At 38.3% G+C, this 21,658-nt stretch overlaps 1 protein-coding gene and 1 long non-coding RNA gene across 2 annotated transcripts; one reads left to right on the top strand and one right to left on the bottom strand.

Moving 5' to 3' along the window:
• The first annotated feature begins 1,986 nt into the window (after positions 1–1,986).
• Positions 1,987–9,437, top strand: LOC117134233. The gene has a single exon (XM_033292335.1). The coding sequence runs from the start codon at positions 4,120–4,122 to the stop codon at positions 6,166–6,168; it is 2,049 nt and encodes a 682-aa protein (XP_033148226.1). The 5' UTR covers positions 1,987–4,119; the 3' UTR covers positions 6,169–9,437.
• A 1,548-nt stretch (positions 9,438–10,985) lies between these two features.
• Positions 10,986–13,544, bottom strand: LOC117134234. The gene is made up of 2 exons (XR_004458436.1): positions 11,613–13,544; positions 10,986–11,496 (listed from the first exon to the last, which is right to left on the bottom strand). It is a non-coding gene; the product is annotated as an uncharacterized LOC117134234 (long non-coding RNA).
• Positions 13,545–21,658: the final 8,114 nt, after the last annotated feature.

Here is a 21,658-nt window from a genome sequence, read left to right on the forward strand (position 1 = left end):
TGTACCTACCCCTCTAAACCGCAAGAAATCATCTCAAACTTTTATTTTATTTTATTAAGATGCCAAAGGGAGGAGATAAGGAAACCAAAATCACTCAGACTTTTACCTTTCAGACCTGAAGGAGGAATCCGATCCAGTGTATACCAAGCCCCAAGACAAGCAGTTAATTCAAATTAGGTTGGAGGTCAGCTTCGGTTCCTTCAAACAATCTTAGCAAGTGTGAACATAGTTGACAGGTTGATCCACTTTAGTATCTTTAGTACTATCTGCAATCAGTAAGTCTAGAATGGTGCTAAAGAGTGGTTAGATAACAAGCATGAATCTAATAAGTTCATTATCCCCTTCTTGATTCAATAAAAACAGATTTGAAAATATTTTAAATAAGACTCATAAAGGTAGATAAACATTAGTAATCCCCCCAGACTTAAATTACACTGTCCCCAGTGTAACACAGTCGGTGGTAAGGTGAAAATCATAAAGCAGAAGTACAAAATTTAACAAGTAAGAACGATAACCTGCTCAGTATCGATCGATACAATGAAGTGACAATCGATCGTTGCTGATGAAGTGTTGTCGATCGATAGTGACATAGTCTCATCGGTCGATGGCTAGAGCAATCATTCGACACAATGAAGAGACAATCGATTGTTGGATATGAAGCGCTGTCGATCGATATCGAGCTGGTGTCACCGGTCGATGCGCTGAGCAATCGTCTACTCGGATCTATTTTTCTTTTTTCCATAACTAAAACACAGTATCAGTAGAACCTCCCCCAGACTTAGATAACGCTGTGACCAGTGTATATCCAGTCGGTAGATAAATCCTAAGTACTCAATTTAACAAGTTAGAATGATATACCTGACCGAAATGGATGTCGATCGATGTAAACGTGTTGTAATCGGTCGTGGAAGATGTAGCAATGTCGATCGATATCGACTTGATCTCGTCGGTCGATATCATGGCAATCGTTTACTTGGGTCCCTATTCTAAACATCTAACTAAAACCTAATATTAATATAACCTCCCCCAGACTTAAATAACATTGTGACCAATGTTATTCAGCCTAAGATTGGTGGGAGAATAAATCATAAGGACAATATTTAACAAGGAAGAATAATATACCTAACTTTGATGTGAATATTGACCAACACAGTTAAGTGGCGATCGATACTCTTGATGCTCTGTCGATCGATGCTAGCTAGTCATCGTCGATTTCTATGAAAATTTTATGAGTTTTTCGAACAGCAACAAAACCTAGACTAAATCTAACTAAACAAGATCTAAAGGCGATCAAAACTCCCCGGCAACGGCGCCAAATTTGATATCACTCAAATTACCCTAAAGAGTGTTACTCTCATAAAAAGAGGTCGAGTTATAGTACTTAGGGTTCGAATCCACAATGAGCTAGGGAACCGATTGGATCTAATAGTTATATGATTAAGCTAGGCTAATAGGTTTTAAAGCAGTAAAATAAATATAGTAAACTAGAAAGCAGTAAACAAGATGAACAAGATAATTGTTCATCTTGGCAAGGGTTGTTTGATGGAAGGATGGTTGATAGATCTAGGGTTTCTATATTCAGGTGTTTGAGATTATAATTCCTATAGGTACCTATTTGTTGCATGCATGATATGTTAGAGCTCAACCGCTTAACTCAGTGATCAGCTATCGCATGTTTCACTGGTTAACAAGCTAGATCTCGTGTCTCAACGGTTAGTATGTTGACACGAAAGAGTGTCGATCGATGGTCCTATTGGGACATCGACCGATACACCTTTGCCTACGTCGACCGATAGTCAGTTGAGGACATCGATCGACGGGTTCTAGCCAGGCCTATGCGCGAGTATGAAATGCCCTATTAAGATACTAAATTGGCGGTTAGCCCTCTCTAGCAATCCTAATATGATAGATAGATGTCAAGATGGGATATAAAGGATGCTTGTGTATGCAATCCTATGATCAATATTCTAGTTAATTACTCTAGAACAAGCAATAAGTATAGATATATCATGAATATCACAACAAAGCAGATCTATAGTTTGGGGCTAATCCCACAAACCTATCTGAACCCTAAACCTAACAGGTGGATCTACTCAGAAATTAAAATATAAATCATAGATAAATAGATATAAACCCAAATGAAACAGATCAATAAAACCAATGGAGTTCCAGGAGGACTCTGATAGGATTTCCTCCTTTCTCTCCTCAGAGAAACAATGGAAATGAAAGTGTGTAGAAAGCGTAGAAAGCGTAGCCGTTAACAATGGCTTAAAATAACATAAATAGGGTTTCTGGTCGTCCAAGGGCATTCTGGTAATTTTGTGGTTACTTCTGGGCTTAAAATATACAAGGCCCACGATCTGGAATCTCCATCGATCGACGTGCAGAGTGCTGCATCGATCGACGCGGCTTCCTCTTCTCGGCAGCTTCCTCTCGCGAGACAGACTGACCACGCTTTAGTAAAACGGGCATAACTTCTGCTATAGGATGCTGATTGACCTGAGACCGGTGGCATTGGAAATCTAACTCAAATATCTATCTTGTGTCAAAGTATGGGCTCAATCTAACGGTCGGAAGGTCTCCATCCATAGCTAAACATCTGACGCGTCTGTGCAACTTTGCACCTCCAAAGGCTCTAAAAGACTCCAAAATCACCATATTTCTCTTAAACGTCCCTGAACCTGTAAATACTCTAAATAGACTCCAAAACATAATAATTGTATCTTAAAACACTTTAAAACACTTATAGAACATGATTAAAAATGGGTAAAATATATGGTCTATCAAATAAATAATATATTTGATTTATAATTTTAATATTAGGTATTAATATTATTAAGTATAATTATAACACATATATATATATATGTTCGGTTATGTACAAATATCCATTCAATTCCCGGTACGGGTTGGATTCGTATCAATTTTTGAGTTTTGAAAAATGGACCCGTTCGGATATTTAGGCTGGATCCTATCACATTCGATATCCTGATTTTTGGATCGATTTCGGATCAGTTTTGAATGTGGATATTATTCTCAAATCCTATATTAGACTATAAAAAATTAAAACACATAATTTATAATTGATAATTTTTTTAGTAGAATATTTAAAAGAAAATAAATCTTGCAATTTCAAAACGGAATTCAAAATTTAGTTATTTCTTAAATGATGTAACGTAAATGGTAGTGAAGAGGATTTGTCAAAGGACCTAACTAATGAACAAAAGAGAACTGAAATTTAAATTAAAATTTCTCGAAACTTACATTTCTCCTCAAACTATCTTGAAACAGAATATGCACTGAAATTCGTGTCTGTTTTAGAGTTTACGTTCCTCTCTTTTATTACTTTAGTCCCAGGTCTTGAAATTCTTTTAAAATTTCAATAGCTATGCAATGCAACAGTGACAATCGAAACAAAGCTGGGAGCTAATGCAATGTAAAAAAAGTAAGAAAACGAATTTGTGGCGGAGAATTCAACCAGTGTGATGACTCTATTAACTGAACACCTCCATATTTGGAAGAATTTTAGTAGCAACCTATGCCACCTTCACAAGACCTGCGGCGAGTAGTGTGCCACGAAGTTAAGGACGCTATTTAGATCAAACTTATTCCAAAATCTCCAGTTTGAAGCCTCTTACTCGTTGAACTCTAGCTGGACAGGCTTTCATGGTCAAAGTAGGAGTGTGTTTAGGAGCTTACATTGAGTAATAGTGATGCAGCATCATGATACCTTCACCACCAAGCAACTGTTTTTCTATTTCGGTTTTTAGAGGATTTCCTTTTCTAGTTATGAATTCCTTTTATTAGATTTTCTATTTTTAACAGAGTTTGGTTATTATAAACCGTCTCTAGGATCCTATATAAGGGATTGTAAGTTGGCTTTGATAAGTAGTTTTTGAAAGATAATAAACTAGAGTTTCTCTAAAGCCTTGCATTGATTCGATTCTGTCGTCAATACGAGAGCCTTGTATCGAATTTGATTAAGTTCTTCGATTCAAGAAGTCAGGTCTCTAAAGATTTAACCTAAATCTTTAGATTTGAGCTGAGTTACCGTTGATACGCTGCGCCAGGTTGGTATCAGAGCTTTGCTACGCTCCTCGAAAATTTTTTCCATTCACCATGGCAAGACCTCGACGAGCACCTGTTCGAACCGAAGCAGAAATCACCCGTGATGCAATCGCTGAGCTTCAGGCTCAGATGCAAACTATCGCCGCCGCCCTCCACAACCTTAATGTTCAACAACAACCACCAGTTCGCGATAATGTTGAACGTGCGAGCAACAACGATGCAGAAGACGATGACGAAGCAAACCTATTTGCCGCCGCAGCAGCAGAACATGTGAACCCCTTCACTCCTCTCAACGACCGTGTACTCGGTCAAGATAACATTCGCGGTGCAGCAGCTGTTGTTCCATGGGAAACAGGATTCAAAACAGAGATTCCAGAGTTCCATGGCAACTCATCCGCCGAAGAACTTCTCGATTGGATAGTCACAGTTGAAGAAATTCTTGAATTCAAGAGAGCACCAATGGAACGTTGTGTTCCGTTGTTAACAATGCGATTCCGCAACAGAGCAGCAGCATGGTGGATACAACTAAAAACTACACGAGCCCGTCTTGGAAAACCCAAGATCATGTCATGGGATAAGCTTAAATCAAAACTTAAAAAGACATTCTTGCCTTACAACTATGATCAGCTAATGTTCCAACGACTACATCATATTCGTCAAGGAACTCGTTCAGTTGCTGAATATTCCCAAGAATTTTTTTTGCTGCTTACAAGAGTTGATATTCAAGATTCAGAACGACAGTTGGCTGCTCGATTCACTGCCGGCCTGCGTCAACAGATCCAGCACACTATCAACTTGTTTAATCCACTGACCTTATCAGAAGCTCACCAACAGGCACTCACCATTGAATCTCAAACTAAAAGCAATTACTCTTGGTCTGCGTCTCGTACTACCCGACCTGTTCAGCAACAGCAGTCTACAAATTTAGCCGATGATTCGCTTCCTCAACAAACTGAAACTGCCCTCGTGCCTTTAACGGATAAGACAACAACTCGACCATCTTCACTACGATGTTTCGCTTGCGGAGAGATTGGTCATCGACAAGCCAATTGTCCGAAAAGAAATCGCAGGGGACTTCTTCTTGATGCCGCTGGCAAGGACGTAGAGGTTATTTATGATGAGGAAATTGCAGAAAATCTAGAAGAAACAGAGGACCTGATCGCAGATACTGGTCCTTGTTTGATGATGCGACGTGTTTGCCTTGCTCCACGCCATATTGATGACAATCCACAACGCCATAACCTGTTCCACTCGAAGTGTACTATTGCCGGCAAGGTTTGCAAATTTATTATTGACTCGGGAAGTAGTGAAAACGTAGTGGCAGAGGACGTTGTCAACAAACTCAATCTGACAACAGAACTTCATCCATATCCATATAAACTCGCATGGCTAGACAAGAAGACAGACTTGACCATTACTCGACGTGCTCTCATATCATATTCAGTTGGTGGCACATTCCAGGATCAAATTTATTGTGATGTAGCACCGATGGACGCTTGTCATCTTCTCTTAGGACGCCCTTGGCTATTTGATCATCGAGTAAAACACGATGGTTATCACAATACCTATAGCTTCCGTTTCAACGATAAAAACTTCACACTGCAACCCTCTTTACCTGAGAAGCAGAGTTTACTGTCCTCACCAGTCCTTATTCTCCAACGCAAACCTTTTGAGCAAGAGATGCGAGAAGAGGGACGTGTTCTGATCCTGCTGAACTCACCAGTCAACACATCTTTACCACAAATTCCGGATAGCTTTAAAGGTCTGTTGACCAAGTTTCAGGACGTCTTCCCCGACGAGTTACCAACTGGCCTTCCTCCTCTAAGAGATATTCAACACCGTATTGATCTAGTTCCAGATGCTATCCTACCTAATCGAGCTCATTACCGTATGAGTCCAAGTGAGCATGAAGAACTACGACGACAAGTTGAGGATCTCATCACGAAAGGATACTTGCGCGAGAGTTTGAGTCCGTGTGCAGTTCCAGCTTTGCTCATACCAAAAAAGATGGATCATGGAGAATGTGTGTCGATAGCCGTGCTATCAATAAGATTACAGTCCGCTATCGATTTCCAATACCACGTCTTGATGATCTATTAGACCAAATTGGTGCTGCAACAACCTTTTCTAAACTCGAACTTCGCAGTGGATACCATCAAATCCGTATTCAACCGGGTGATGAGTGGAAGACAGCATTCAAAACCAGAGAAGGGCTGTTTGAATGGCTTGTTATGCCTTTCGGGCTTTCCAATGCCCCTAGTACCTTCATGCGGGTTTTGAATCAGTCTCTTCGGCCGTTTATTGGTAAATTTGTGGTGGTTTACTTTGATGATATTCTGATATTCAGTAAGTCATTAGCCGAGCATCTAGAACACTTGGAAGCAGTCCTTCTTATCCTTCGTCGTGATCAATTCTATGCGACGATGAAGAAGTGTGAGTTCGGCTCTCCTAAAGTCCACTTTCTCGGCTACATTGTTTCCGCAGAAGGACTCGCTGTGGATCCTAGTAAAGTGGATGCAATTAAAACGTGGCCAACTCCATCTACATTGTCTGAGACACGAAGCTTCCATGGTCTAGCATCTTTTTATCGAAGATTTGTGCCACAGTTTAGCAGCTTAATGGCGCCTCTCACGGATTGTATTCGACGGGATGGTGTCTTCGCATGGACTCCCGCCGCAGCCACCGCGTTTGAGATTATCAAATCAAAGTTGATTTCAGCTCCTATACTTGCTCTACCTGATTTTACCCAGGTCTTTGAACTCCATTGTGATGCTTCTAAGTTGGGAATCAGTGCTGTATTGAGTCAGCGAAACCGGCCTATCGCCTTCTTCAGTGAAAAACTGGCAGGAGCTCGTTTACGTTATAGTACTTATGATGTGGAGTTTTGTGCCGTGGTTCAAGCAATCAAGCACTGGAGACATTATCTTTTTCATAAAGAATTCGTTCTCTATACAGATCACGATGCGTTAAAACACTTGAGTAGTCAAGATAAGGTCTCGTCTCGGCTCGTCATGCCTCGTGGGTGTCTTATTTACAACAGTTTACTTTTGTTATCAAACACACGTCGGGTATCTCCAATCGAGTGGCTGACGCACTAAGCCGACGTCGTTCTTTGCTGGGTGTTCTTCATGTTTCAGTTCCCGGCTTTGCAGCTTTTTCTTACTTATACGAGTCTGATGAATATTTTGGTCGGATTCTTCTTGATGTTCAGAATGGCGTATCACGCGATTTCACTCTTCATGATGGGTTTCTTTTTCGTGGCGACCGTCTCTGCGTTCCGGATTGTAGCCTCCGTCTTCAACTAATCGCTGAAACACATAATGAGGGTCATATAGGACGCGACAGAACATTGCATTTGATCTCTGCGTCATATTTCTGGCCGGCTCTAAGACGCGATGTTGAGCGTTTTGTGGAGAGATGCACGACCTGTCAAACATCGAAAGGACATGCTACAAACGCTGGTCTCTACATGCCGTTACCTATACCAACGCAACCGTGGACTGACATCAGTATGGATTTCGTCATGGGTCTTCCTCGTACACAAAAAGGGTTTGATTCAATCTTTGTTGTCGTGGATCGATTCTCAAAAATGGTGCACTTTGTTCCCTGTAAAAAAACGACGGATGCAGTTCAAGTTGCGACACTCAATAGACTTCATGGGTTGCCTACTTCTATTGTCTCAGACCGTGATTCACGCTTCTTGGGTCACTTCTGGCGATCTCTTTGGAAGCTTCTCGGCACCATCTCTTTTTTTTTTTTGAAAAAAAAAAAGTAAGATCTTGTCTCGACATGAGTTCGGCTTATCATCCCCAAACGGACGGTCAAACAGAGGTGACCAATAGATCGTTGGGTAACTTGCTACGATGTCTTGTTGGTGATTCCATTAAATCGTGGGATTCAAAACTTCCTCAAGCAGAGTTTGCTCATAATCATGCACTCAATCGAAGTTCAGGTTTCAGTCCATTTCAGGTCGTTTATGGTCTTCTTCCTCGTGATCCTTTGGATTTAACTACTCTTCCAGACCATACCCGTCTTCATGGAGTCGCTGCTGATTTTGTCGACAATATTCATCAAGTTCATGCGCAGGTTATCACCAATCTTCAGTCCTCCTCGTCAAAGTACAAAGCAGCGTCTGATTCTCATCGTCGCCGTGTCCTATTTGAAGTTGGTGATCAAGTTTGGGCGTTTCTCACTAAGGACCGTATGCCAGCTCATGCTTATAACAAACTCAAGGCAAAGAAAATAGGTCCTCTCACAGTCCTGGAGCGTATTAATGATAATGTATATCGTCTGCAACTTCCAGCTCATATCACTACCTCGGATGTATTCAATGTTCGTTATCTCTCTCGCTATGCTCCACCAGATCCGGTTCCTGATTCGAGGTCGAATCTTTCTCACCCCGGGGGACCTGATGCAGCATCATGATACCTTCACCACCAAGCAACTGTTTTTCTATTTCGGTTTTTAGAAGATTTCCTTTTCTAGTTATGAATTCCTTTTATTAGATTTTCTATTTTTAACAGAGTTAGGTTATTATAAACCGTCTCTAGGATCCTATATAAGGGATTGTAAGTTGGCTTTGATAAGTAGTTTTTGAAAGATAATAAACTAGAGTTTCTCTAAAGCCTTGCATTGATTCGATTATGTCGTCAATACGAGAGCCTTGTATCGAATTTGATTAAGTTCTTCGATTCAAGAAGTCAGGTCTCTAAAGATTTAACCTAAATCTTTAGATTTGAGCTGAGTTACCGTTGATACGCTGCGCCAAATAGCCAACCTGCAGTCAGACATTTGGTTGGTATGTAAGCTGGTGTGATGTTGTTATATATTAAAAATGATAAGGAAAACAAATGAGGACATCCAACTAATTTAGAATTAATGTGGGTTGCAAATTACTTGCAATGATGACTTTTGGCTCCACACACGCTATCAATTTTTTTTTAATGGAGTTGACTTTCCGCGCAAACAAACACACTACGACATACGTTCCAGAGTTGGGAGATGTTTTAAAAAAATGCACACATAATCAAGTAACAAAAATGAACTAAATGTGACGTACCAGAGGCTGGATGCAAATAAGCTCCAAGAGCTTCACGCAGGAACCAAACCTTGCACGAACTCAACCTAGAACCGGTTTAGATAGAATCGAAAGAAGGCCCAGCAAGAGAACCCGAATACTACACCACCGAGACCAAACACGAAACCGCAGACACCGAGACCAAACCTTGCAGGAATCTCAAAGTATATATACAATCATATCTCTTTATTTTATCTGTTGTCCATTATAACACATAACCTTCTTTAAAACCACATCTCGTTTAAAAAAATCAAACATAAACTTATAATGGATTTGATATGTAAAAAAAAAGTAATAGTGCTAAATTAATATGAAACTATTGGCTGGCTCTAATCTAATTTCTTGCCTGAACCCACAGCAGTACCATGACTGCCTGGCAATAACACTATAGTTCCACCCCACCCGTCAACGAACACCGCCTTCATGGCTGACTTTGGTCTCTGTTGGTTGTGGTAGCTGTTTGATCCAAAAACGGTGTTTGTGCTGGTGATGTTTGTTGGAATCATACAATAAAGAATTTAAGGATAATGATTAGATTCTTGAAGTTTAGGAGAAATTTTAAAAGAATCAAATGAGAAATGAACATCAAAAAGAGTTTATTGATCAATATTGTATTACAAGAATGGTTTCTAGTGTAAATTAAATCTAAGAATCCATAAACCATTTGTAAGAAATGTTCTAAGTCCAAAATGGAGAAGAGAAGATCCTTTCTAATAAGGAGGTAGCTCTTTATTTATATAAGAAAGATATTTAAGGTTTCCTAACAAAGCGGGTCTAATTCATTGTCTTAATGGGCTTTGAGGGAGGATGCAAATCCACTCCCAACAATAAGCCCCCCAGGTTCGTAGAGAGAGAGAGACGAAATCGATCTCTGCGAATTTTACGAATAGGGTTTATGAGACAATGAACTAGGCACATACCCATGTCGCAGACGATTGTCATGAACGGGCCGTTATGGTTAGGTTGCCATAAATGAATTGTCATAGACGGACCGTCTCGGGTGAGCTGTCATCAACATACTTCTTACTCCGGGATGGTTGTGCGAACGATCTGTGAGGACAGTGTTCTAAACCACCGGAGCAAGTTGTCATGGATGAAGCGTCAATCGACAAACTGCCAAAGACAAGTCGCCATAGACATCTTCACGAACGTACCGCCATGAACGAACCATCACAATCACATAGCCACGGGTGGATGTGTCTTCGCGGTATCACGTCATGCTCGAGACTTGCGAGCAATCCGAGTGACTGCGAGAGAGCGATCCGAGCCGAGTAATTGTGAGAGAGCGATATGTGCCAAGTAACCGCAAGAGAGCGAGTCGAGTGACCGCGAGAGATCGATCCGAGCGACTGCAAGAGAACGATCTGCGCCAAATAACTGTGAGAGAGCTATCCAAGAAGAGTAACCGCGAGAGAGCGATCTGTGCCGAGTAACCGCAAGAGAGCGAGTCGAGCGACCGCGAGAGATCGATCCGAGCGACTTCGAGAGAACGATCTGTGCCGAGTAACTGCAAGAGAGCGATCAGTTTCGAGTAACCGCAAGAGAGCGAGTCGAGCGACCGCTAGAGATCGATCTGAGAGACTGCGATAGAACGATCTGTGCCGAGTAACTGCGAGAGAGCTATCCATGACGAGAGAGCGATCCGTGCCGAGTAACCGCGAGAGAGCGATCCGAGCTGAGTAACCGCGAGTCGATTGACCAGGAGAGATCGATCCGAGCGACTGCGAGAGAACGACCTGCGCCGAATAACTGCGAGAGAGCTTTCCGAGACGAGTGACCGCGAGAGCTATATGTGACGAGTAACCACGAGAGAGCGATCAGTACCGAGTAACCGCGAGAGAGATCTGGATTCTCCCAAGTTCGATATGCTTTGAAGATAGTTCTCCTTGTCCCCCTTCTTCTAGGGCCAACTGTTTGATCCAAAAATGGTGTTTGTGCTGATGATGTTTGTTGTAATCATACAATAAAAAATCTAAAGATAATGATTAGATTCTTGAGGTTTAGGAGAAATTTTGAAAGAATCAAATGAGAATGAACATCAAAAAGAGTTTATTGATCAAAGATTGTATTACAAGAATGGTTTCTAGTGTAAGTTAAATCTATGAATCCATAAACCATTTGTAAGAAGTGTTCTAAGTCCAAAATGGAGAAGAGAAGATCATTTCTAATAAGGAGGTAGCTCTTTATTTATAGAAGAAAAATGTCTAGGGTTTCCTAACAAAATGAGTATAATTTATTGTCTTAATGAACTTTGAGAGAAAATGTAAATCCAGCCCCAACAGTAGCTTATTCCTTTGTAATCCATCCATCATCATTTCGTTGCTTGTCTTTCTCCTTTTGATCTTCTGGAACTATATACACAAAATGAACATGGAGCTATTATTTTATAAACCGTCGTATTATATATCTATAACGAACAACTAAAAAAAAATCTTAGTAATTATCAACTGATAAAACATGAGCTCACATTAGCTTGAACAGATCAGATCTGCTCATCGACTAAAGCTTTTTTTTATTGAAAAGGAATCATAACAGGTTTTGTCTCCACCGCGGTGATGGTTCTCGGGAAGGGCCGATAGGAGGGCTGTAACCGGAGGTGAATGGTGACCAAAGAGTCAATTGCGGCAAGTCAGAGCCACCACCGCAAAATATAATCAGAAATAAAGAAAAAATAAGACATATTAAAGAGTAAATAATAGAATCTTGTTGGGTTTTTAAAAAGTTTGTGCCTTCTGATGCTTTTCATCGTCCTGAAGCATATAGTTAATCATCTGCCTCTTCACAGCATTGGAGGAAGGCGTTAGCAGAGGATCTTTGTATGCTTGATATAGAAGATTAACTGAAAGTGATTGATTGACAAGATTCATCACATTCTCAATCTTCTCCAATTTATAGGTCTTAAGGAAGGAAACGGAGAGGTCACATTGTTATTGGGACATTTATTGGTGAGAAATTAAGAGGAATACATTGAACGTTAGGAGAGGTGAAGAGTTGAGTAAGAAATCTTTGTGTTTGCAGACTGATGTAAGTGGAGATGGCTAGGTTGAAGTGTAGAAAGAACGATCACAAAGAAACCCTAACCTACTCAAAGATAAAACGCAGAATTTGGTTACATAACATTACATTCCTTTTTGGGGCTGATACCAAATTCATAAACCCAAGGGCCTAAACATAAAACCAAACGCAGAGAACCAAACTTATACGATACAAAATTAATTATCAAGCCAAACGACATGAATTAAAAGACCAAACCAAACCAATATTTGGGTGGGACCCACAAAGTGCTTAGATGGACACTCTTAGGAGTCTTGAAACTGCCTCATGATAATGTTGATTATTGAAGTCTGATATGCAATAAATCGAAAAGAAATACATAATGCCATAATGAGAAACGAATTATTTAACTAAATATAGTACAATACTATCATAGCTTTTGTTGTCGTTTTCTCACCTACTATATATATACACTAGATGATAATCAGTACGCATCTGCGTAGTGAATTCTTATAATAATGTTTGTTTATTAATAATTTAAATATTTTGCAATTCTACAATCTTTATCGATTATAAAATGATGAATACAAATGTTGGTCTCTTAAATATATCATCGTTGTTGAAAAGTTAACATAGTACATCACATTTTAATTATTTTTAAGACTTCATATGCACAAAAGGAAATTATTTTTTACGGCTGACATAAATCACCAAAACCAAATAGGCAACATCGATTGTATAAAGACGAAAGGGGATTAGGTTTTCTGCTCTCGATTTGTTTATTATGGACTCTCCTTAAGTGATTTTATTTTCTACACCTATAGAATTGTGCTTTGTACTCGTCTTTGTTTCATTGATATGAGTTAAGTTTTTTTTTTTTAACTTCTTTTATGAATTTAGTGAATTACATAGGTGTCGATTAAAAAAATAGACTAGACATTGTAAAAATTAGTTTCACTCCATATACATATCTAAGAATCAAAATTTAAAAAAAATTACCGGTAAACTATATTAACAGGTTAGTGTTTAAATCTAATATATCAAGTACTTATAGAATATAAGTGTATACTCAAAATATAAATGTTTGTCTAGTATATATTCACATAGCTCGGTCTAAAAATTATCTAATTAGAACAATAAAACAAATTATTTATTTCACCAGTTAAGGTAATATCTGAATCCGAATGGGTAATATCCGAACCCGAATGGATATCCGAAGATAACCAAACACAAGTATATTTAACTCTATATTTCTATTTTTTTCTCATTTTATTCAAAATATTTATATTAATGATTATTGCTCAAAATTAGATAATATACATATAATTATGAACAAAATCATTTGCTACTCACTTAAAATACATATCAAGTTCTTGTTTCTTGCATTAACAAAAGTTGCATCTAAAATTTCAAAACAATAAGTAAATTAGTGTCTTTCTATTTTTAAAGTTTTATCTCCCAACCTATTAATAGTTTAATCTTTTAAAAATTAAAAAAAAAGTTAAGTTAATATATTTTAAATACAAAAAACTTAAACAATGAATAATTTAATTATTTTTCCTTCAAAATTTAAATATCTGAACCCGACCCAAAATATCCGAACCCGAACATAAAATACCCGAACCCGACTCGAAGTATAGAAATACCCAAACGAGTTCTATACTTTTATACTGAAATATCCGATACAAACCCGAACGTGTATCCGAATGCCCACCCCTATGATATATAATCATTTGTATCTTGTTTGAACAAATAAAAACTTAAAGCATTGATCACAAAAATTTTAATTTGGGACTTTTACTATTTTTAGTAATTTATAGTCGTTTTTAAAAATTCAAAATATAACATATAAGAAAAAAATCTGTTGTTTTTTATATATGCTTAATGTGATTATTTAATTTCTTTTAATAGTATAAAATTAAACAAAAAAGAGAGAGGTTATAAATTTTTTTTTATTATCAAATATGTATATAATCATTAATTGTCATATATATGTTAACCATATTAGGTAATTCTGTAGTTTTTATTTAAGGAAAGAAGAAATATTCTTTTGTACACTATTAATTATTTGATAGTTAGTTTAATAAAAAGCATATTATACGTTTATATGTACCAACTTATTTTTCTAATAATTCTAAGAATCATTCTCGTGATAACACGTGGCTACGAAAACATATTGTAATACTCCATGATTAATATAGGGGAAATTACATGTTTACCACTTTCATGGTACCACTTTTCATTTTTACCACTACAAAAAAAAACATTTTCAAAAATATCTTCTTCATTAAGTGGCAAAAGACTCTTATGCCCTTGTTATTATAAATAGTAAATCATTATTTAAATAAAAAAAATTAAAAACTAATAAAATAAATAAAATTAAATTAAAAAAAAGTAAATTTTTTTTTATGTTTTCGAATTATACTTTTACAAATTCTAACTTTAAAAAAAAAATTGAAACTTTTTTTTTTCAAATTGTTTTTTTATTTTTTTTTCAAATTTCTTTTTGAAAAACGAAAATTATGTTTGAAACTATTTTTAAAAATATTTATATATTTTTTAAGTGTTTATTTATATATTTATTAGAATCCTAAATTTCACATTTCAAAAACCCTATCCCACCCCTCAACTCTAAACCCTAAGTCTAGATTAGTTAATCCTAAGGGTGTAATTGTCTTTTACCCTTCATTAAAAGTGAGGATATAAATGGTTAGTATAAACATGAAAAGGGGTACTATGAATGTGCTATTTGTGGTAATTTTCCATTAATATATAAAGGATTTTACTCTATAAATTTGTTATAACTTGAAATTATTATCTCGAACCACTACTCCTCAAGACACTATCCTCAAAGCGATCTTAGTCATCAAAGAATGGAAACAAGCCCAGCTTACATTGCCCCCAAGTTGCCACTACCAGTCCCTATAGACCGGAACAAGGATCATGTTCACTTTCTACAATCTATTGTAATACTGATGCTGCCTTGAGATCGGATTCAAAGTTTTTAGGATTGGCTTGGATTTTTACCAAACATCAGGAATTAGATCGCGGATCTCTAGCACAAGATAGAGTCTCCTCCGCCATCATGGCAACGCCCTCGCCATCAGAATTGCACTCCTTCATGCTGCTTCATGCAACTACACACACATCTGGCTTTGTTCAGATTCTCAAGGGCTTGTTCGAACCATCACCCAGAGACGAAGAACAGTAGAGCTCTACGAAGTTTTATCAGACATCGACTGTGACACCCCCGATCGTAGTTGACCGGAAATGACACGGTTGATGTTCCTCGATGGTCGATCCGAGGTTCTCAGAATACTTCTGATCGCCTTAGACCAACAACCAAAGAACACCAACGCTCCTATCCGATATCACTCTAGGCTTTTCAACCCGAAAAAGCAATACCCGATAGTTAGTTCGTCCGGACAAGGACTAATATCATATGGAACCCGTACTTTAAAAACATTCTTTATATATCATTCAAAAGCATCTTAAAAAATTTGTTATAAAATTAACCTCGAGGTTTTCGGTCTATAAATCTTATACATAAGATATATCAAAATGACTTTGCAAGGATAATAAAACTACCGCTGGCTAATGCTGTTCCATCCCGTCCTAAAGTAAGATTTCCCGCCTATTGGTTACCTGCATCACAAATGAGTCATGAATAACTAGTTTACTCAGTGAGCCTAGTCCCGCACCCCAACATATATTAATAATATCTCAAGCAATCAACTTCATTTGTATGCAGTGGAAATATATTTCATATCTGGATATTTATATATAAGGACTATCCTTCCATCATTGTGAATCTAATCATATACCTCACTTCCTATTCCCGTCTCTCATATCATTCATATAATCATAAATATATATATATATACCAGACCCGAGAAACCACAAAGGCTAAACGAGTCTAGCGAGTTAGCATCACCATCGTCGCCATCAGATATTCAAAAATTGAACATCTAACGCTGCATGCAGTTACACGGTCTCCAGGGTACGACCCCATCATCGTGTCTTCGTGACCTTGTTCCATATCGCTGGACCAATTCACGGTAATCATCATTCATACGGAAATATTTTGGAAGACATGTTTATAATAAGACTTCACATGATTAATACTTCCATACTTAATTATATTTAATACTATACATATGTATTAGTACTTGAGAACAAGTACTAAGGCTTGGAATAAACCTCTATGATCATTCATAAATATTTAATAAGTGTTTACACTAAGTACCAATTCAATATTGATCAAGAGACAAAGCCTATCAATCATCTACAATCAGTACGTTCAATCAATAAATATTCATTCACTACTCATCAATCAATATTCATTCACTACTCATCAATCATCTATCTAGACTCACCTTTGATTCCATGAGATTGGCTAAGGAAGACTATACTCGAGCTCAAGCTAATCACACTCAGCTTCTGGAATATTCTCGATTTAAAACCACCACAAGGATCCGGCTGATCCGAACACTATCCTTGACCATCTGTACCAATAACAGAACGGTTGGAACAAAGGTTAATCAGTCCGGTTCAACCCCACAGTTCAAGATTCAGGACAACTACTAAGGCAAGTTCAAGGCAGCTTCAGTTCGGTTCAAACATAAATCATTTCAGCTAAGTTGTCTAGATGCTAGGGGACCATGAACTGAACTAATATAAATCCACAAAAGGGATTAAGAAATTAATCCAGAGAGGAAGAACAACAACTCAGCCAGCTGGTTACAATCTAAACTGATCTGGATCAAAAGGCAAAACAGTTTACCGGTTCAAATCAAACACTGTCTGAACCCAACTGATATTCCACTTTAAGATGAAGCCACGGCAAACCTGATCAGTACCACATCAAGAAAAGGTCGGAATCAATCAGAACAAAGCTGAACCGCAGTCAATCCAACAGAAATGCTCACATAAAACTGATCTACACAACAACTTACATCTTTACCGATTAATATCAAAGGCTGAAGAAGATGGGTGATTCTCAACTTCAGGACACCAAATCTCCAACTCTTTACCACATAAATACTCACTGATTAAAGTCACAAGATGGTAAGAAAGGGTCGTCCAAGCTCACTTCTCTTCCCTGATTTTTTTCTGAATTTTTCAACTAATTTTTCTCACAGATTTTCTCTCTTATTTCTCTCTTTCTCTCTGAATTTTTCTCTGGTTTTTCTTGCAGTAACAGGACGTCCAGAGGAGAGAAGAGGGTATTTTATATCATAAGGAGTTGCTTCAGATGAGGGTTTACTCCCACAAAAGACGTTAGACAGCTGGTGACATGCTTCAGCACACCAAGCAGCACAAGCAGCTGAATATTTCGCTTCCATGAAGAAAGCTACAAGCATCTGAAGCAAGTAGCTTGTGACCAGCATGTGACTTCTAATGAGCAAGCAGGCAAGCAAGTAGGTGCAGGTCATGTGACGTAATTACTGAGGAAGCAAGTAGGTTAGAAGGTGCAAAGCATGTGACTGTTCAGAAATAACTTTCAGAGTTTTGTCGTTATTTTTCGGACTGTTTCGACTAAATATTTTTCATCATTCGAATCTCGTCCTGCTCTGAATAAACTCGCCCATCATGAATAAAAATCGACAATAATAATTAACACTCGACCAGAACCATCAAGAGATGGTTTTTCGACCAAAAGACAGCCCCGTCGAGACTAATTCACCGTGTCGATTTTTATTTAAATTCTGATCGATCAATCTTCAAACTGATCTTAAAGAATTTTCTCGACCAAAATTCTATCTGCTCTTGAGGATTATTACATTCTTCCCCCCTCAAAAAAATTCGTCCCCGAATTCTGAAAACGTAGCTGTACACTCTTTATTGAACAGTCTCTGAAAGGAGTTCTGGATATTAGCTCTTACCTTATCTTAATCTTCCCATATCAAATCAACTCATGGTCGATCCCTTGATTCGCCCAACCAATCTTTTCATTTCTGAGCAGCCACTTTCAAGATAACCAAATTCTTTACTCTGCACAACTCTTGTCAACTGCGGTCAGCATACTTTTTCTAACAATTTTGTATCTGTAGACTATCACTTCTCAACCTTTTCTATCTGGCTTTCCCCCATAGCAGCAACATGAAATTTGGAACATGAGGTGATGTGCCATACGTGAATGTAACATCTCCAGTCTGGTCAATGTTAACTTGATTAACCGTGCAACAATCAAACAAGAACATGCATGATCAATCACGCCAACATGATTCGGACCAGGGGTGCTACTCTCAAATAAACACACTCACCCATTCCAAGAATAATTTCACTTACAGTATTCTTTACACTTCTGATCTATCTGAGATGCTCTTCATAATCTTTTGACTACTACTAGAACTCGGCAAGTACCACTTGGTGAAATCCCTAGGCTATGGCAGCGAATCCAGGTTCAACAAGAATATTGAACAGCTTACTTCTAGATAGCAACAACTCTTCCAATTCCTTAAGCATAACTTCAAATTATCTAGCTATCTGATTGTTCACTATATTCTGATCCTTGTCATCTTCTCTTTTCCTACTGATCAAGATAATGGAATACACATCTTCACCTTTTCCCAAAAGGTCTTCAACTCCCAAGACTGATACGAACGATGCTCCAACACTTGGTAGAATACCATTGTAGGCCATTGGCAACTAGTCTTCTTCCAAAAACTTCCTTCCTCAACAACATCCTAATTGAGCTCGATAACTAGATAGCCAATCTCACTCTAGATAGAAACAAACCGCTCTAGTGGAAGTACTTAGGAATGGGGATGGGATACGAAGGCATACCATAACTCTAAATGGCAGTCAGTACTTCCACGAATAAGAACAGTGTACCTGAATTCACTAAAGTGAATCCTTCCTAAAACAATGACACTACCCGAGAACTACATCTATGTGTTGTTCCCGCATCAAACACAATATGGGCAGAAAATTCCGTCCATAGGCAAGGTCTCATACGACACCTTGATCACTCGTTCACTTATTTATTTAATCATTCATAAATTTTTAAAATGCACACAACACGTAATGGGATAAGAAGCAAACCTGTGATTGGACCTTTTTAGAGGTTTTGACGGTCCAGGCAACTATAAAGTGTAGGCTCTACCCAAATAGCCAAACACTTAGCTAGTGACTAATGGTAAGGAAAGCAAACAAGTTTAACAAGCGGTACCCTAGGTATAGGTAAAAAGATCGGGTAACTTCATGGGCCATGGTAGGATAACCTATGTACTCATTACTGGCACCACCGAAGCGCGAATGACGTAAGCGATCGAGGATTTTATATACTTGAACAATCATCACCTTACTCTCCTTGCTAGCCAAAACCAAAACAACTCAGGGTCCTCGGTCTTGATCTGATGAAACGTCCAACAAAAATTATCTCCATCGACTTTCTTGATTCATTACTTGAAACTGACCTTCTATCTGAATAGGTTGATAGTTAAATAATCTGCATGACTTGGTAAACTTCTTCAGTAAAAACGGCTTCTATAGAATTCATGTGATCCTCCACCAACTCCTCATAGCTCTTAAGTTTTATAGTTTGGGTTACTCTGAGGTTAATGGCTAAGTCACAATAGTACATCTTCATGATCTTTAGCTCATCCTCCAAATCATAATGGATGAATCATATTAAATTGACTTCGAAATCTTGGCGGAAACATCTCACTGTGCGAACATCATATCGGTCCCATGTTTTGGGTAGAAAACACTCCATCTTGAACTCTTGAAAGAAATCCGCCTAACTTGGACTAATATTTCCCAAATGATGCTTGACGCTTACTCACCAACTTACTGTATCATTCTTGATGATGTATGGTTCCATATCCTTCTTGCAATCTTCTGAACAATGGGCCATGTTAGTTGTTCTGCTCCTAGTGTTGCATTCAAAATCTTCCACTATACAAAATCTACATCGAATGGTTTAGTACTTGTCGGTGTTGTCCCAACTTCTTTATCTTTTTCACAAACTTCGAGATGTCTTGTTGCAACGGAATGGTGCTGGTGCGTCCATCATCTTGTACTACTGCTGAACTATCTCCGCCACCAACGTTAAGCTTGAAACAAGTGCTGAATCAATCAGGCTTGTACGTCTTTGGTTCTGGTACGTTTGGGCATAAGCTGGACTGAAATGAGCAGCCGAAAGAATAAGTCATATGAAGTCGGATATTCTGAACCGGATCATCACCAACAACGTCAACTTTGACTTCAATAAAACACGGGCCGAAGATGTAATTGATGTGTCAACTCTCTCTCATATTATCTTTGAATATTGATATCCACACTAGAAATTGTAGGAACTGCATGAACGCATGATGATACCAACTCTGAGCATGATGGTAGCAAACCCGAGCACGTCGTTAGCTCACCCGAGCATGATGATAATGGACTGAAGCATGACCGGATTGAACCAAAACATGACGATAACAAACCGAATCATGACGGTAGAAAGCTCAATCATGACTGTAGGAATCTCGATCTTGACAGGATCAAAATTGGTAAGTACACTCCACTCCGTCTAGCTTGTCTTGATGCATCTCGTATGAAAGATAACAGTAAGGTAACTACCCATGACTATTTATCTTAAGATGAAGGAACCAGCCAGCACATCCTAATTATCCTTGCGACTCATTTTGACTCGAAAAACGTTTGAAACAAGTCCCATTCAAGCATCGTATAACCATGCTCTGATACCACCTTTGTGACACCCCCGATCGTAGTTGACCGGAAATGACACGGTTGATGTTCCTCGATGGTCGATCCGAGGTTCTCAGAATACTTCTGATCGCCTTGGACCAACAACCAAAGAACACCAACGCTCCTATCCGATATCACTCTAGGCTTTTCAACCCGAAAAAGCAATACCCGATAGTTAGTTCGTCCGGACAAGGACTAATATCATATGGAACCCGTACTTTAAAAACATTGTTTATATATAATTCAAAAGCATCTTAAAAAATTTGTTATAAAATTAACCTCGAGGTTTTCGGTCTACAAATCTTATACATAAGATATATCAAAATAACTTTGCAAGGATAATAAAACTACCGCTGGCTAATGTTGTTCCAACCCGTCCTAAAGTAAGGTTTCCCGCCTATTGGTTACCTGCATCACAAATGAGTCATGAGTAACTAGTTTACTCGGTGAGCCTAGTCCCGCACCCCAACATATATTAATAATATCTCAAGCAATCAACTTCATTTGTATGCAGTGGAAATATATTTCATATCTGGATATTTATATATAAGGACTATTCTTCCATAATTGTGAATCTAATTATATACCTCACTTCCTATTCCCGTCTCTCATATCATTCATATAATCATATATATATATATATATATATATATACCAGACCCGAGAAACCACAAAGGCTAAACGAGTCTAGCGAGTTAGTATCACCATCGTCGCCATCAGATATTCAAAAATTGAACATCTAACGCTGCATGCAGTTACACGGTCTCCAGGGTGCGACCCCATCATCGTGTCTTCGTGACCTTGTTCCATATCGCAGGA

The sequence above is a fragment of the Brassica rapa genome, chromosome A05 (genome assembly GCF_000309985.2).
Source record: "Brassica rapa cultivar Chiifu-401-42 chromosome A05, CAAS_Brap_v3.01, whole genome shotgun sequence".
In the NCBI taxonomy this organism is placed as follows: domain Eukaryota; kingdom Viridiplantae; phylum Streptophyta; class Magnoliopsida; order Brassicales; family Brassicaceae; genus Brassica; species Brassica rapa.